The sequence below is a fragment of the Lutjanus erythropterus genome, chromosome 3 (assembly GCF_056507025.1).
Source record: "Lutjanus erythropterus isolate fLutEry1 chromosome 3, fLutEry1.hap2, whole genome shotgun sequence".
NCBI classification, from domain to species: Eukaryota; Metazoa; Chordata; class Actinopteri; order Lutjaniformes; family Lutjanidae; genus Lutjanus; species Lutjanus erythropterus.
This window is the reverse complement of record NC_139319.1, coordinates 27,416,345-27,434,135: the sequence shown is the minus strand read 5'-3', so window position 1 is coordinate 27,434,135 and position 17,791 is coordinate 27,416,345. Positions and strand designations below refer to the sequence as shown.

Genomic DNA, 17,791 nt, shown 5'->3' with positions numbered 1-17,791 from the left:
AAACTCCCTCAAGGCTCCCTAAAAAGCGAAAAATGGAAGAAGGAAGAGCCACAGAGGAGGGATCCTTCTACCAGCACAAACAGACAAGAGATGTCACATGTACAGAGTAGACCAACAAAATCACATTAAAAAGAAATTTCTGTACAATAATGGGAAAAAACAATGCCCAGTGGCCAAGAATTACACAATTAAATTGTTATAAGTAACAAATCCACTCCAGAAAGAAAGCATGAGAGTGAATGTTAGACTGTACTTAATGAACCAAAAGTGAATTAAGCACAGACTGATGCGACACTGTGGCTGTGTTTCATCTTAACTCTGGGGCAGCAGTGACTCCTTGTGGTAGACAGGCAAGGTTACAAAATGAAACCCACTCTCATACCTCCTCTCAGCCTTATCAGAGTCGGTGTTGGAAGTATATCTTTGTACATCTTCAGTTTTCTATCAGCTTGGTGCTGGATGGCTGTCCACAATGTCCCCAAGTCCCTTATAAATAAATCAAATCAGCCATCTGTGACAAAAATTAGTTGGAAAGAAAATGCAACAATATCTTTGAATTACATTTATGATTATGCAGTGATGTAGTTAAAAGAAAAATAATCGGACTGCATAAATAAACCATGTCTTTATGGCTGTGTTCATCTTTGTTTCCATGGACATAATGAATAAACAATGTGTGCAGACACCATGAAATTTTTCTATTTTTGGTTCTTATTTATAAATATATACTAAAAATATGGGGGGACCAATACAATAGAATAATATAATTTATTCAGTACGTGAACGACTCCAACATGGAGGAGGCGACAATTGTGAGCCACATGCAAGAGCAAAAGCACCGTTGACTTGCAACATCATTATCTGCATCCTGAGTCTCCGTGTTTTTTACCACCAGCACAACACCAACACCAGCCACAACAAGTAACGAACCTGTCACACTGAATGATGAACAGTAAGAATTTAAGTCAGTCAGTCTAGATTTCAAATGACTAGCTAATGTTAGCCAGAAGTCTAGAAAGCTGACAAACTGAAGCTAATGCCGGCTAATCACCGCAATAATATCAGCACCTAGATAATGATTTGAATGCATGGGTCTGTTAGCTGTCTGTTGCCAGTAAGCTACATGGCATGGTTTAATTTTTAGTGTTGTGTGTAGCCATTGCTGGTGGGAATGTTGAGTAGGCTTTTTGCAGGTGCAAAAGTAGCAGTAGTTGCAGTCAAATCAGCCGCTTCTGCAGCGGCTGGTGAACTTGGTAGCCAAATGATCTAGCATTAGTTGTAGTGAAAGCATTTAATTTGTAGTCTGCTAAACAGGACTGAATAGAAATCAGACGAAGCCTGGATGTGACTGATCCTCCTGATACATAGTAATGATTTATAGGTTGCATAAACAAAGCATAACATTGACTGTTAGGTCACAGTAAACCCTTGTAAATGGTAATATGTAAACTGTAATCAGTACTGTAAGCAGTTGCTCATTGCTCCTTAAGTTTATGAATAAAACACGGTTGTCCTTGTTATTAGTTCCACTGCAATATGCTTTGTCATTACAGACATATGGCGTGGCTGTGGCAATAATGAAGAAATCCCATCTGGGCTTGTAAGAGACCATCCAGAAGCCAGATATAACACACACACCCAGATCTGATCAAACTGGGTTGGGCCTGCCTTGAAAAGTATAAAATTTTGAAATGGAAAACCTGCAGAGACATAAAAGCCCTCTTGCAAGGAGGTGGCTACTCCTCCTCTTCATTAGTCTCCTTTCCTTCCACATTCTGTCATACTGCTACATCATCACTCAACAGATGGTTGAACTCCTCTGCCTTTCTGAAGTCTTCATCTGTTAGTTAAGCAAGTGGACCCCTCTCATTGGCTTTCTCAGACTGTGATCCAAGCTGGTTGCATTCAAGACATCACTGCATCATCAAGTAGAGGGAATTCTAATGACGTTAATAATTAAGAAGTGCTGAGGCAGAAGGAAAATTCTGTGTGTGTATGTGTGTGTGTGTGTGTGTGTGTGTGTGTGTGTGTGTGTGTGTGTGTGTGTGTGTGTTTGTGTGTTAAATGTGTATTGTTTATTTGTTGTTGACCCTTGTCAAAGGAGAATTCAAGTGTGACATGGTTTAATTACATAGTAAGATGTGGGATTTATGTTATGTTATGTGTAAGATCTGTAACATGTATGCACTTGAGACTGAGTTTAATTAATCTGAATATGCAAAGTCACTGGGAACTTAAGTTATCAAACAAATGTAGAGAAGAAATAGAAGTATTCATGTTACAAGTATCTCAAAATTGTACTCACTACTTAAGTAAACGTACATGATGAATCAGACCTTGCCACTGGAAGGGGAAGCAGGCCACCCCCACCAGGGGCCCCAGCTAGACGAACATGAGCTCTGGCGGGGGACAGGAGGGGCGGGTCAATAAATTTTAATGGAACGGTTGCCTTTAGATGCTGGCTCATAGCAGGTCTACTCCTGCCTTGAACAACTCCCAGACCATCAGGGAGGAAGTCTGTCAGCTGTGGAATGACTGTTTTTTTGCAGTTTCAAATATTAATATTTTGTCTTCCACTTTCTTGCCGCCGTCTTAATGTCCTTCCTCTATGCACAGTTTGTCTTGAGAGCAAACGTCAGCTTTCACACAGCAGGTTGCCATGGAAACATGGCAAGGTCCTCCACAGCCAGACCGCCACCAGCCCTGGCAAGCAGATTAACGAATCACAGGAGAGGGACTGCACAGTTGTGTTTGCATGCAGACTTTATAAAAAGACTCACCCCTCCACAAAACAACTCTTTTGTTGCTGTACAGTATGTAGGATGAAAAATGCCTGAATCAGCAAAGTCTGCACCTAAGAAGAGCTCCAGGGAGATTCAGACCGCCGTGCGTCTACTGCTGCCTGGTGAACTGGCTAAGCACGCCGTGTCTGAGGGAACGAAGGCTGTGACCAAGTACACCAGCTCTAAATGAACAGCCGTACTGCTCCAACTTCAAACCAACAGCTCTTTTAAGACCCTCCACCTCTCTGAGGAGCAAACATTTCACATAAATCATATCAAAGTTTAACATTTCAAGGCTTAACTTTGTGTATGAAGCATTGAACTTCAGCAGAAAGCTCAACTGGCAATGTCACAGACTGTAAGACTGTATTGCTTTGGCATTCATTGCTGTTACATATTCAATCATAATCTTATTTTATCCAACATACTCAAATGATGTACATATCATCCATGATGGTAAAAAAAGTGAAGGATTCACTGAAGCCCTAAGAAAAAAGTTTGGCACACCAAAGATTGATGTTTGTGAGGCTAACATCTTTTCTGGACATCTTTTCCACTTGTTTCAGTCGTTACAGAGATCAGCCTATCAGCTGTATAAGCTGGGGCTTCCTCGTGTGTATTTATATGATTTATTATTTTTGTATTTTATTTCTTTTTTGTTGTTGTTCAAACTTTTACAACAACTGTTGCAGTGCAACAGTAAATACAAAGTGTACAGGACTTAATTTTAGTGACAAATAAAAGAATTTAACACTTACAAAACTTGGGCTCAGTCTTCACTGGTTTTATTCTGCAGGCTCCCCTCATGGCCTTTGGGAAGTGCACGTTGAAGAGTTGGCCTCCACCAGGTATGATGTGTGGTTTGTCAGCAGGTTCATTGTAATACACAGCAGCCAGGCAGAGTCTGAAAGTACAGCAGTACAGAGAAAATCAAGATGTAAATAATGACAAACTGTACACATTTTCACAAGTAACCACAATATCATTTACCTGCACAGCAACTTAAGAAATTAAGCACCTTCTCCAGCTTGTAGTAGGCACGAGGTGCTAAAAAAGGACAAACATGTTTACAATACAATATAGTACTATGTGTGATGATTTTATAAACCCAATTAAATGAATTGGTCAGTGTAATTATCTTAATAGAATAATTCTTACCAATACTTATATAAAGAGGAGTCATGATAAGGTTTTGGTCTGTATATGATGTAACACACCTGTTAGCAGTCATTTATTCTTGTCCCTTGTTTGGTGCAGTCTGTGTGCACTGGAGATAAAGGCGGTCTTCATGTCTATGGATGTCCTGCACATGGTTCAGGATGGAGGTCCATTTCACCACTCTCCTCTGGCCTGGTGGTTGATGAGGCTGCAACCCAGTAGATATGGTTTCTGACGGTTTTCTGATTTCCCCTCTGTATCTTCTCACGGTCCTTCTTATTGATCTTCTCCAGTTTCTCAACCACATACCTGCGCTAATCACAACGACCACCACAGAACCGTACAGTAACATTATGATTCATGATCATAAAAAAGTTTTTATATCAAGTCTACTCATTAGTCCATATTCACACGCTCTCTCTCTCCCTCTGTCTCTGCTGTGACTCTTTTTTTTTTTTTTTTTAACTTTTACCTGGTTTCAGCTTGACCAGCCCTCCTTCCTCCTATACTTCTGTTTCTTTGCACTGAGCTAGTTGTCTAAACAGACAAGCCTGTTTACACTGTTGCAGAAACTCGCGTTTTCGCGACTGCGAGCTGATTCATTTCCGGCTGCTGGCTGAAACTATTGGTCAGGCCAGTTTAACAGAGCGTGCGTTAATCGCGCGTCACAAAATTAGTGGCGTTAAAAGTAATTTGCGTTAACGCCTTATTAACACGTTAACTTTGACAGTCCTAATTATTATATAATAATGAACATAACCTGTTGCAGTGACTACAATTGAAAACAGAAATTAAGGTAAAAAAAAAGAAAAAGAAAAATAGAATTAAAAAATAAATAAAATACATAATTAAAATGCACATATTCTAGGAACTGTGTGTAAAGTCATGCATGCACCAGACCTAAGCAGCCACATAATTCATTGTAATTTATTGGTTTCAGCTGCCTGACAAAGGAAGTCACTCCCACCGGAGTTTACTCATTTTAACTGATACTATTTTACTAGCTTGTTAATATTAATGCTGCATTGTGTTAGTCTGTGTGTACTGGGATGTTTTAATAATGGTCTAATTTCACAGCAATGACAAATATTGCTGAGGCACAGGATGAGCTTGTTACCAGGGGTTAGGGAGACTTGTGGATCGTGTTGCTCTGTAAGGAGCTGGATTTGCATGGTCATATCACCGGCCTCTCAAAATAAAATCGAGTGCAGTTGTGGGTATTAGAACACGTTTTAAATCGAGAATTAATGTCACATGTGCCAAAATAAAAAAAAACAAAAAGAAAAATAAATAGATAAAAAAAAGCATAAAGAGCACTTATCTGGTTAGAGGCCAAAAGAGCATTTGAATGAACACCACCTGAACACCCACTGTATCTGTGCATGTACCTGGCAGGCAGTCATGACAGGATACTTAAGTAGAAAATAAAAGTGTACCCTTCAAACTGCGCTGGCTGGAGCTGCGTCACACAGCACCCATTTCCCCCCCTTCCTGTACTGACGTTTTCATCCATTGTTTGTTTTGTATTTACAAAAAAGACACTTATCAGCAAAATCTTAAATACTGAAAGTCAAAGAGCAAATGTTTTATTTTTTTAAAAAAGCAAACAATGACATGTTCATTGTAAAAACAGAATTAACGGTGGCTGGTGGAAATGGGAAGAGAAAGGCAGTGTTTAGGTTCCTGCTACTGCAAATGTATATTCATTTTTATTTTATATTATTCTAATAATGTGTCTTGGTTACATGACATGCATGTAACAAATGGAAATATTATGTATAATTAATAATGTATACCTTTTCATACAGCTGCCTCTTTAAGTCTACTCAACATATGTGCCAAAAATGTAATGTAATTTAATTTAATATTTTGAACTGCTGCCCCCAATAATACCAAACCAGGGTAACATTAAATTTTGTATACCAAGCCACTGATGCTGTCTGAAAAATCGAGTCAGAGTGTTTGTATAATTTTAAGTTTTAATATTCAACATTCATCTGTGTAATTGTTGATTAAAAACATGATTGTGCATTAATATCAGAACTATACACTGTTTATTTAAATCAAAACTGGTCGTCAGTAGAACAAAACAGACACAGTAAGCAGCTCTGACAGGAAGTCAGTCACCATAAGCCTCGGCCATCGTCAGTGTGTTTGCTGCTACCAGAATAACTTCAGTTTATTACAAATTGATCATCAAAAGATGGTTGTTTTTTCTTTCAGTCCATGAACAAACACGCGGACCAGCTGGAAAGCTGCTTTTGATGGAGCTCTGAAGCATTTTCGAGCATTTTAGGACAAACATAAGTGGCAAAAGTCGCTCAGCAGTGCTGGACGCGACGGTGAATGTGTGAGTTTTTGAGGTTCTCCAAACAAAATGCAGAAAACATCAGAGACCCACATGACTTCAATATGAAGAGAAACATGTCTGCTATCAGGGCCTTCACTGTCAGCCTTCAGCACTTCTCTCACATATAGTTTTGACTCTTTTATCGATGAAGAGAAAACACAAGTGACCCGACATTCAGACCGCACAGGGGAGTAACTGACTGGATTGAGTCTCCACGGTTCTCATGTTGCGTTTAAGTACAGCCTCCTGCTCTGTACATTTTTACAGTTCAGTCAGACGCTCGTATTGTCCAGTGTTGGAACAGAACACCAAGAGAAAATGGCAGAAGTAGCTCCAGCTCCGGCTCCAGCTCCCGCTCCGGCTAAAGCAGCCAAGAAGAAGGCAACCAAACCGAGGAAGGCTGGTCCCAGCGTCAGCGATCTCCTCGTCAAAGCTGTGGCCGCATCTAAGGAGCGGGGCGGCGTGTCCGCGGCCTCCCTCAAGAAGACCCTGGCTGTCGGAGGCTATGATGTGGAGAAAAACAAGGCTCGCGTCAAGATGGCCATCAAGAAGTTGGTCGCCAAGGGGATTCTGGTCCAGACCAAAGGGACTGGGGCCTCCGGCTCCTTCAAGATGAGCAAGAAGGTGGCAGAGCCCAAAAAGGCCAAGAAGCCTGTCAAGAAAGCCGCTGTCAAAGTCAAGAAGGCCGCGGTCAAGAAAACTGCGTCTCCTAAAAAGACCAAACCGACAAAGAAGCCAGCAAGCGCTAAGAAGCCCACCAAGGCAAAGAAGCCCGCCAAGGCCAAGAAATCACCCAAGAGCCCTAAGAAGGTTGGCAAGGTCCCCAAGAAAGCTGTCAAGAAGCCCGCAGTCAAGAAAGCTCCCGCGGCCAAGAAATCCCCCGCAAAGAAAGCGGTCAAGCCTAAAGCCAAGAAGACTGCGCCCAAGAAGAAGTGAGCTCTCATCACTTTGAATTAACATCCTGATTCAAAGGCTCTTTTAAGAGCCACCCACAATATCATTAAAGAGCCTGTTCCTGACCGTTTAGGAAAGAAAATACGATCGAGGAAATACAGAGTGATTACATATTATGACTTACTCATTGCATTACTTTCAATCTACAGGGCGATGGAAAATGGCAGGTCCAAATCAAAATTCAGAACTTGCTTACTGATTTAACTAAGCTATTTATTGTTTATTAGTTATGGCTTGAGTATTTCATGTAAAATTCCACTGTGGACATTAAACCTTAATTAGGAGTAAACGACTAATTATCAGGCATGGGAGTGCCAGCAAATCCGTAAAAACAACGAAATAGAAACGAGGTGAAAGCAACATCACTTTATAGCATATTTCACATCAACTTACAACTAACAATCAAATTTAAAAGGTTATTTTTGTGAAATTTTCATATTCTGTGACGAGCCTTCTGGACATACAAGGCTGTGTGATTATTCATTTTTTTCACAAATTGACAGCTTATAAATTAGTTTACCTTTTAAATTTATTGTGACATAAGTACAACTCAATTATTGAATTGAAGAGGGAATGAAAAATAAAAGCTCGAATGTTTAGGAAAGTAACTCAATTTCATCCTCTCAGTCATTATGGTCTAAAAGAAATTAATGTTAAATAGTAAGTCTCAATGAGATCTGTGGACCCAACACGTTAACTGATTATAGGTGGCGTTACATAAGTTCCTTACTCTTTAGAACATCCATGGGGAACATGTGGGAGAACACCATAAAGTTACTGATACAATAACAGGTTTTAAATTACACTTACCATTTACATGCTGATAATCTTGGGTGGAAAAGTTTTCAAATACATAAATTATGCAACATTTTCTATGTGTATGTTGAATAAACACAAGAAACAGCTCTTTATCAGTAAGTGTTTGGCTCTTAAAAGAGCCTTTTTGGGGGCTGTTTTCCAGCAGGTGCTGTACTTTTACTTCTTACCGGCCTTCTCAGTTTTCTTGGGCAGCAGAACAGACTGAATGTTGGGCAGCACGCCGCCCTGAGCGATGGTCACTTTGCCCAGGAGTTTGTTGAGCTCCTCGTCGTTGCGGACAGCCAGCTGCAGGTGACGGGGGATGATACGAGTCTTCTTGTTGTCGCGGGCAGCGTTTCCAGCCAACTCCAGGATCTCAGCGGTCAGATACTCCAGCACAGCTGCCAGATAGACGGGGGCGCCGGCACCCACACGCTCCGCATAGTTACCCTTCCTCAACAGCCTGTGAACACGGCCGACTGGGAACTGGAGCCCAGCACGAGAGGAGCGGGTCTTTGCCTTAGCTCTGGCTTTTCCGGTTGTCTTGCCTCTTCCACTCATTTTTTAGATCCTTTCAAGTATCACGACTCAAAGAAACTGATGTTCTGACAGCAACAATCCTCCTTTTATGTCCGCGGAGCGCGCGACGGTTTTCGGAAGACCAACCAGAAAAGAGGCTCCAGCAGCGGTTGACTGCTCTGAGTTTGGCGGCCTTTTTGAACAGATTTCTCGCCAATCAGCAGCGGAGATTTGGGCAGTGGGTTGCACCTCCAGGCGGTGCTAAGCTCCAAGAGAAGCCCCTTACCAATCAGGAGGCGGAGGACGCGTTCAGCGTCACTGATTTACAGCCGGTCCCACAGTTTAAGAGCGGCGTGTATCCTCTCTTCGCTACACTTTTCTCCAAGTCAGAGAAAGTAAGTACAATGGCAAGAACCAAGCAGACAGCTCGCAAATCTACCGGAGGCAAAGCCCCCAGAAAGCAGCTGGCCACCAAGGCTGCTCGTAAGAGCGCCCCGGCTACCGGCGGCGTCAAGAAGCCTCACCGTTACAGGCCCGGTACCGTGGCTCTGAGAGAGATCCGTCGCTACCAGAAGTCCACCGAGCTGCTCATCCGCAAGCTGCCTTTCCAGCGCCTGGTCAGAGAGATCGCTCAGGATTTCAAGACCGACCTGCGTTTCCAGAGCTCCGCTGTCATGGCTCTGCAGGAGGCCAGCGAGGCTTACCTGGTCGGTCTCTTTGAGGACACTAACCTGTGCGCCATCCACGCCAAGAGAGTCACCATCATGCCCAAAGACATCCAGCTGGCTCGTCGTATCCGCGGGGAGAGAGCTTAAACTGTCTGCTGCACCACGAACCACAACGGCTCTTTTAAGAGCCACCTCACTCTCACTAAAGAGCTTCATCCTTTGCTGTTCATCTTTGAAAATTATGTAACACTCAATCACTTTACTGATGATTTTGAAGAGTCAGAATACTAATGATGAATTGAATGTGTGAAAATATCACCCTTGGAATGTTCATTATGATACTTGGATAATATTTGACTTGGATGAATACACACAGAAGATGTGGTAATATGCTCAATTTTAAAACTTATATATATTGTTTGGGCTGGTAGTGGTCGTTAAGACACTGTACAAAGGGGAAAAAGACTATAGATTAAAGATGATAATTTGAAAAGAATGCCCTCCAGGGTGAGGAGAAAAACACTGCAGTGTCATATTAACTACCCTGGATGTTATGAAGATAAATTGGGCTTAACATCTAAATGGCTAATAGCTCATAATTCCCTTTGTATACAGAAGTTACAGAAGTTTAAGCCATTATATCTAATAATGAAACCATTTTAATCTTAATCAGGATTTTAAAATAGTTTTGCTGTTAGAATGTTCTTACTGTCTTTAAGTTTGATTTGTTTCTTGACACACATTTCACACTATTTTGATAGTGTTATGGTAAAGTATAGTAAAGTATAGTAAACAGTGATGTGAGCTGATATTATTTAGCATAACTGATATTCCAGGGTAATATGTAGTGTAGGGGATCACTATTACTATTATTAGCAAAACAGTAATACTATTAGTTACTAATCCATGTATCTCTGAGTAACTGAGGTCCTGGAGGTCAGCTGCTAGCCAAAAAGCTAAACAAAGGATGAGGGATGAGGGAGAGGGACAGAGGTATGTAGTGATGGATTCTAATTTGAAGGCCACACTGGAGTGGTGGACACCTAATAGCAAAAGGTGTTGTCAGTTCAACTGTGGAGTGTAATAAGATACTAAAGTAATATAACAAGTAATGTAACTAATTACACTGACACCAACTAATGAGTAAAGTGATGTTATTAGTTTTTAAATGAGGACTAAGTAAAAAGGGATTTATTTACACTTCATGTGTAACTTTCCCAACAGTGATTGTAAAGCAGGATATTACAAAATCATTCAAACAGTGAAACATTGGGTATAGACAGACCTGCAGCACACAGTAAAAGATAGAGTCAAATATTTATTTATTTTATTGTCTCTTTGTCCCGACTTATTACAACAAATGACTCTCAGAACTTTAATGACGTGTTCAGACAGTTCAACGGTCGCGCTGTTGTTGCGCATGCTCCCTGTCTCGAGCACAACTCAACCAATCCTGTGCAAGCAACAGCACATTGGGTTTTGCGTCGCCACATAATATATAAAGCGTTCAGGCGGCTGGTTGGTCATGTGTCGAGCACACACTCGGAGTAAATATGCCTGAAATAGCGAAAGCACCGAAGAAGGGCTCTAAGAAAGCCGTCACTAAAGCTAACAAGACCAGCAGGAAGAGGAGGCGTCCCAGGAAGGAGAGCTACGCCATCTACGTGTACAAGGTATTGAAGCAGGTCCACCCTGACACCGGCATCTCCTCCAAGGCTATGGGCATCATGAACTCGTTTGTTAGCGACATCTTTGAGCGCATCGCCGGTGAGGCCTCCCGTCTGGCTCACTACAACAAGCGCTCCACCATCACCTCCAGGGAGATCCAGACCGCCGTCCGCCTGCTGCTGCCCGGTGAGCTGGCCAAGCACGCCGTGTCTGAGGGAACGAAGGCTGTGACCAAGTACACCAGCTCCAAGTAAACCTGCTACAGCTAATCTCTAGAAAACAAAGGTCCTTTTCAGGACCACACACTACTTCGAAAAGAGTTCTGTTTCTGCTTACTATGAATTGTCAACTTAATGTAATGCATAGTTAAGTACAATCAGTCACATTTTGATGTATTTCTCTGTATGATAGCTGAGTTAATCACCTTGTGTATATACTAATTAACTTTCAAAGAAGTCTGCTTGTGGGTATACTTATGTTAAAATCCCCCAGGTTAAGTAGTACACAAATATTTTTAGTAAATAATTCAACAACAAAGTGGGAGATTAAGTGGATGTATTTTCATGAGTATTAGAAATGGCTGAACTCCTTAGTCCTATAATGGAGCTATTATATTGTATATATTGTAACGTATGAAATGGTCTTTTCTGAAGAGTAGTGATGGGAATTTCGGCTCTTTTTAGCGAGCTGGTTCTTTTGGCTCGGCTCCCTAAAAAGAGCCGGCTCTTTCGGCTCCCAAGTGGCTCCTCAGATTTTTTTGTTGTTCAAATTACATTATTACCCAAAATAATGTAAAATGAAGTACTAATGTAAAAAAAACATACATCATATCAAATGTTTATTATTTTTATGGCTTTATTTATACACTCAACATACTCAACATGGAGGAGGGTACTACAATATTAAGCAGAGTGCTTAATGTTGACAACAAACACCACATATTATATTAATTACTAATTTTCTGTGTAATTGTAATATTTAACACTGGATATATTAGTCTTCTGTTGTGCAATGAAGTTTTAATCTGTCAACAAGCAGATATTTTGTCTGATAATAATAAAGATTATATATATGACTTATATATGACTTGGTTTTACAAGGCAGATAAAAGAACAGATGTTACATGTATCAGAATGAGGATCTCTTCTATTTTAACCTCAATCAGTGATCAAGAACGCACTTTATTTCTTCAGCTATGATCGTGGTCTGCAGACTACAGGTAACCTACAGGTGGTCTCTTCCTCTGTTCTCTCTTGACTCTGTTGAAAACTGTCCAACTTGACTGTAGATTTTCGTCTCCACTTCCTGCTGCGGCCGCCTGATCTCGTCTACTTTCCAGGCGAGGCGCAGTTCATCTCAAACGAGTGTGTTTTCTCACCTTTCAAGCGTGTTGTCTCTGTCTGTAGCGCATGTTCTCTCTTGTCTCCCTCCCACTTGCTTATGAGCTCACTGTGTTGTGTCTATAACCCCTCCCCTCCCCCTTCTACTCAGTGTGGACACACACACGCCACCAATCATGTGCGACTTTAACAGAAAAAAAGAGGAGAAAAAAAACAAATCGGCTCCCAATCAAGAGCCGGTTCCCGTCGTTCACTTCAAAGAGCCGGCTCTAAGATCCGGATCGTCCACGACCGACAGATCACTACTATGGACACATTTCTGATGACGGACTCTAGAGAGCACTACAATCATTTTGATATCAATATTTTGGACTAACATACTTTGCAGTGACTATTACTGCACCCTGGGTTTACTGCACCTTACTGTCTCTGATCTGCTGGACATCTACTGTACTACACCAATAGACAATGCTATGGGTATAATGACAATTAAGTTGAATTGATTTGAAAAAAATGATATGGAATTAATCTGCAGATGATTTTCTTTAAGATGGAACAAAACCTTTCAATGGATGTCGTGAAATTCAATTTTGTCCAGTTGTATTGCCCCACCCTCAACTAAATCTGTAATATGATGAGTGAGAAAATATATGGCAATATAAAAGAAACAATAGACTCAACAGGCCTTTCTTCATACATCTTCAAGAAATTGGTAAAAAGATGTCAATTTTCACATATCTATTTTTGAATGATGAATATTGATTTATGGAGTCACAGGACTCTCCAAAAAATATATGTGGACAAAGGAGAAGGAAAAGCATAAGCATTTTCATTTACATGTTGATGTTTCTGTATATTTACGTTTTATTAATTTGTTTTAGGTGTAATAGCAAAATCAAAATGGAAAATGAAAAGGGAGATTAATACTTATTTCTTAAAAATGTAAAAAAAATCTGAAAAAGAGACTTACTCTTTCTTGTGGCACTCTCCTACAAGTCTGAGGATACTTGAGGTCATGCCTAAGTTAAATTTATTTTTCGTTCTTTTGTTTCACTCCTCTGTCAGTTTATATTTAAAATGATAAAGTTATAATTAATGTAAGCAATTAATAACCCTTGTACATCATTTAGAAAGTCTAGAATTAAGACCAGTGGCAGCTGGTGAACTTTTCTCCAGGGGGTTATAGCAAAAATCAGGCAAACATCCTAAGGTATCGCACCACTTCTACTTCAATATCTTCAATATCTATCTTCACAATATTTATATTTTATTTTACAATTTATGCTGAAGTCAGCAAAGAGTATCTCAATAAGTATGAAACAAATCTGATACCATTAGAAAATAAGATTTAAGAATAAATTAATTTTAAAAAATGTCCATATAGTGGCCTAATAGAAGTATATTTACTTCTTGCCCATAAATACTCCTTGAGATATGTAAATTTCTCAATGACTCTGTGGTTATATATGTTATCTCATAGGGGGCAGAAGAGCAAAACATTAAAATAAACAACATTAAAATAGATTTAAAAAAAATAGGCATCCTCAGATCAGATCCTCGGATGACTCACTTAAAATCTTTCTTTATCTATTGTCTCTCTAAAAATCATGACATGGTTACCCAAGATAATGAACAGAGCTTGTTGTGAGCAGGTTCATGTAGGACTTATTTGCTTTCTGTGAGAGAGGAAAAAGAAAGTAGTTCCAGTAGATTATACGTCTAAGCAACTCACACCAAAACTACATGTATACCATAGGAAAAATATGTATTTTTGTTTTTTGGGGTGATCTCTTTAACATGCTTAGGCTACCTGGCAACAGTGAAAGAAAAAAAAGTCAATTTATATCATGGGATTTACAGTAATATAGTTTCATGGTATATTATACAAACATGCTTCATGAGATGCAGACCTACCAGTAGAATATAATGTTACTGTCAAGATCAAACACAAACTTATTTATGTACATAAAAAAAAGAAAATGTTGAAATTAGGGGTGCGACTTTAATGCATTAATTACGATTAATTAATTAGGAGAAAAAAAACGCGTCAAAAAAATTAACGCATTTAATCGCAGTTTGCGCTCCAGACAACACGGAACTTTTGTCAGTGCACGAGTTCCTGGACCACCGATCACACTGACCCCTACCTCTAATATACACCGAATTCACACTGAGCGCGGCTGCGCCGCGACGCGCAGAGAAATAGCTCCCATTCTAGTCAGTGCTGCAATTTAGACTAGAAGCGCCGCGGCGCGTCTCAGCAGCGACCCAGAAGCGGCTCGGCGCTCCGCTCCGCGGAGAATACGCAGCGAGTCTATTTTCGACGGATGGCGAGTCAATTGGCACAGAGCTGGTCGCACGGGCAGGAAGTCAGGCACGGAAAACAGGGGAGAATCCGGTTGATTTTCAAAATAAAAGACCCCGTGCAGACTCACGATCATAAAGAGAGACAGAAAATAAACAATTTAACTACGTAGCCTGCGTATCCATGGTAGAAGCGCAAAGAGCAAGGAAAGAGGACTTAATCAACAAAATCAGAGCAAGTAAACATAATCAGATGCTGCACTTTGAATAATTAAAATTAAATAATTTTTAAATAAATAAATAAAATAAGTTTTTTAATTTTTAATTTTTTAATTTTTAAAGTTCGACACTGATGCAAAATAAACAATATTTTGTTGTTTAAATGTATGCATGTGTCTATCATTTGCTTCAGTCATATACCAAAATCCATTTAAATTGAAAAATGTTGCCTCTTGTGGCAAAGAGTCCCACCCCTAGTTGAAAATCATTGATCTCATTCTGCAATCCTAGCGATGGAATATTAATGCTACTGTCAACGTCAAAGACGTGAGTACCAATGACGAATAAAATTCTGTAAAGATTGTAACCATATGAATAATAGAAGAGAGGACTTACCTTGGGCTAAATTTGAAACAAATTGTCTTAATTTCAAGGGACATATGAACAAAATCATACACAAAACATACAATGAATTTTAACTTCTTTATCTGACAAGTTGGTCATCAAAAAGATGATGACATGCTGTTGTAGGCTTTTTAAATGACAACTTAAAACCAGTTTTTCAACAAGTATGTCTCCAATTTACATGTAGACTCAGGAGAGGTATAATTCACAGCAATAATAATTTACAACAATTGCTTTTTTTCATGGATTATGTGAAATGTCATAATTAAAACAGAAAATGTCCCCAACTTCTGGAGTCTGTCCAGTCCAGACAAATCCAACAGAGCACAAACAAGAGAATAAAGAAACTCTAGAGAAAATTAATCTGGGAAGCTGCTGGATCTGAATATCAGAATAAAATTTTGGAATCAGCAGTCTATTTTTTTTCTCAAAAGTACATAATAAGGTGTCTTGTGCCTTAATACAAAACAGTATGAAGTGTAAACTGTAAAATGTTTTACACTCAGAACCCAGAGAATAAGTTGTGAATAATAACATGTAATATTCCTAACAAATTAGCAGAGGAAAAAGCTCTTTACTGACAGTGACTACATGTTTAATGAAGGTCTGCGCAGTGATATCCTGGCTGATTTCTTCTATGAAGGTATGTAATGCTTGTTATATAAGAATGGTGATGAAAGTGATATGAAGAATTACAGACATTTAAAATATTATGAATACAGACTACAACATATTATCTAAAATAATATTATACAGATTAAATAATATAGTAGATGAAAGTATAGAGAAAAAAAGAGGAGTGACACAGGGCTGCCCACTGAGCACTGCTTTATATGTTTTGGCCATAAGCCCCTTAAATAAAACAATTAACTGTGATTCTCTCATCTCTGGTACACGTATTGGAAATTCTTGTAATGTTTAAGCGATTTACACTGATGATTTCACAGTCATTATTAAGAACCAGTTAGAAATTTATGTTTTAATCAACTACTTGAGTCTATATGATCAAGCATATGGTGCAAAGTTAAATCACACAAAGACTGAGGGACTGGAGAGTAAAAAACCCTCCTTAATTATTCAAGCAAAACAAGAAATTAAAAAACTTGGTACTAACGCCTTAGTATCCTGCTCCTACTGCGCTAAAAGGTCAGTTACTCAGCTTTGTGTATGCTGAGTTTTAATACTGGCAGATTTTATACTCTTAATTGAACATTTCATAATTTGTTGAAACGAGTCTTAGAGTTGTATTTTGGTGTAACCTGAGGGGCACTGAGGTAATGTCCCTGCCTGCATTTGTTTGCTATTTTGGTGACTCTCAACATGTATATGGACTACTTTTCTGCATATTATTTATTATTTATTTAGTAAATGGTCACTTTTATTATATTTAAACCACTGTGGTGGATTTTAACTGCAGATGGTAACGTAGTAAGACCATTCTGAAAATTACATGCACAGAAAATGGTGACACCAGTTCGTCAAAACCTCCTGATAGTCAATTAAAAGTAATACTGCTCATTGCAGGATATTTGAGTAAAGTATTCATATTTGAAAGTGTGCACAGAACAGACGGCTACATGTGTTCTCCAACAGAAAGTCCCAGACTGTCAGTGTGTCATGATTGAAGTCATTATTTGATAACGTGGAATAAAACACCACAAACTGGTTACAATAACCTCATACATGTTAAGCCTGTATGTTAATTGTTTTTTCATTTTTATTCTATGCTATATCTATTGATAGATTAATTTAAAATGCATACTACATACAGTACAATACAATAAATTTGTATTTATGTATATATGTAATATATATTAATTTCTCTCGAAATAAGGACTTATTTTGTCAAAATTGTGATTTAGTTTTTCAAAATATTGATCTAGTATCTCAAAATTTCTCAAAATATGACTTATTAATATAAGTCACCATTTTGAGAAATTAATTCAATATTTTATTTATTTATTCTTATTTTGGGATAGATTACATTATAATGAGTTACAGGAATAAGTAATAATTCATTATTTTGAGATACTAACTCAGTATTTAAAAATACTAAATAATTATTTTAAGACAGTAATACAAATTGTTATTAACAAGTATAGATATGAAAAAATAGATATAGATATGAAAGATATAGATTTGAAAAAACATGAATATTGCACACTATTACAATTCTGTACAATCAGATAATAGCTGACCTCCTGCAGAGGAAAACCTTAGCTGACCTTCCTCAGACTTAGACACTTTTATCTGGGAGGGCGTTATTACTTTGCACATTAAAGTATTACCTTGGATTTTGTGTGTGTGTGTGTGTGTGTGTGTGTGTGTGTGTGTGTGTGTGTGTGTGTGTGTGTGTGTGTGTGTGTGTGTAAATGAATAAGATGATTAAATTGATCTTTCATGGATTATATTGTATCTAGATATGGTTCGAAGAAGGCTGCACAAAAAATACAAAAGTATCAAAAGTAAAATTACTTAAATTTGAGAATATGAGAATGACATATAGTTGAACCATAGTAATTAATGCATAAACACACTGCTAAATGTAGAGCCAATTTGCCCTATACAACATATTGCTGGGTAGTTGAATGATACATCATACTTTATTTCTTGTTCATGTTTTGC

At 38.8% G+C, this 17,791-nt stretch overlaps 3 protein-coding genes, 1 long non-coding RNA gene and 1 pseudogene across 4 annotated transcripts; 3 read left to right on the top strand and 2 right to left on the bottom strand.

The window, feature by feature from the left end:
- Positions 1–3,387: 3,387 nt before the first annotated feature.
- Positions 3,388–4,040, bottom strand: LOC146330172 (uncharacterized). The gene is made up of 3 exons (XR_014769249.1): positions 4,001–4,040; positions 3,774–3,830; positions 3,388–3,687 (listed from the first exon to the last, which is right to left on the bottom strand). It is a non-coding gene; the product is annotated as an uncharacterized LOC146330172 (long non-coding RNA).
- Positions 4,041–5,593: 1,553 nt separating this feature from the next.
- On the top strand, positions 5,594–7,358 carry LOC146330171 (histone H1 pseudogene; annotated as a pseudogene).
- An 858-nt stretch (positions 7,359–8,216) lies between these two features.
- LOC146330170 (histone H2A-like) lies at positions 8,217–8,952 on the bottom strand. The gene has a single exon (XM_084715661.1). It carries the CDS (start codon positions 8,602–8,604, stop codon positions 8,221–8,223), a length of 384 nt encoding a protein of 127 aa, XP_084571787.1. The 5' UTR covers positions 8,605–8,952; the 3' UTR covers positions 8,217–8,220.
- A 14-nt stretch (positions 8,953–8,966) lies between these two features.
- On the top strand, positions 8,967–9,539 carry LOC146330169 (histone H3). The gene has a single exon (XM_084715660.1). The coding sequence runs from the start codon at positions 8,967–8,969 to the stop codon at positions 9,375–9,377; it is 411 nt and encodes a 136-aa protein (XP_084571786.1). The 3' UTR covers positions 9,378–9,539.
- A 1,244-nt stretch (positions 9,540–10,783) lies between these two features.
- LOC146330168 (histone H2B 1/2-like) lies at positions 10,784–11,201 on the top strand. The gene has a single exon (XM_084713324.1). The coding sequence runs from the start codon at positions 10,784–10,786 to the stop codon at positions 11,150–11,152; it is 369 nt and encodes a 122-aa protein (XP_084569450.1). The 3' UTR covers positions 11,153–11,201.
- The last annotated feature ends 6,590 nt before the right edge of the window (positions 11,202–17,791 follow it).

What these genes read in the sequence shown, in the direction of transcription:
- LOC146330170 (XM_084715661.1), bottom strand. Translation starts at nt 8,604, where the DNA reads ATGAGTGGAAGAGGCAAGACAACCGGAAAAGCCAGAGCTAAGGCAAAG.
- LOC146330169 (XM_084715660.1), top strand. Translation starts at nt 8,967, where the DNA reads ATGGCAAGAACCAAGCAGACAGCTCGCAAATCTACCGGAGGCAAAGCC.
- LOC146330168 (XM_084713324.1), top strand. Translation starts at nt 10,784, where the DNA reads ATGCCTGAAATAGCGAAAGCACCGAAGAAGGGCTCTAAGAAAGCCGTC.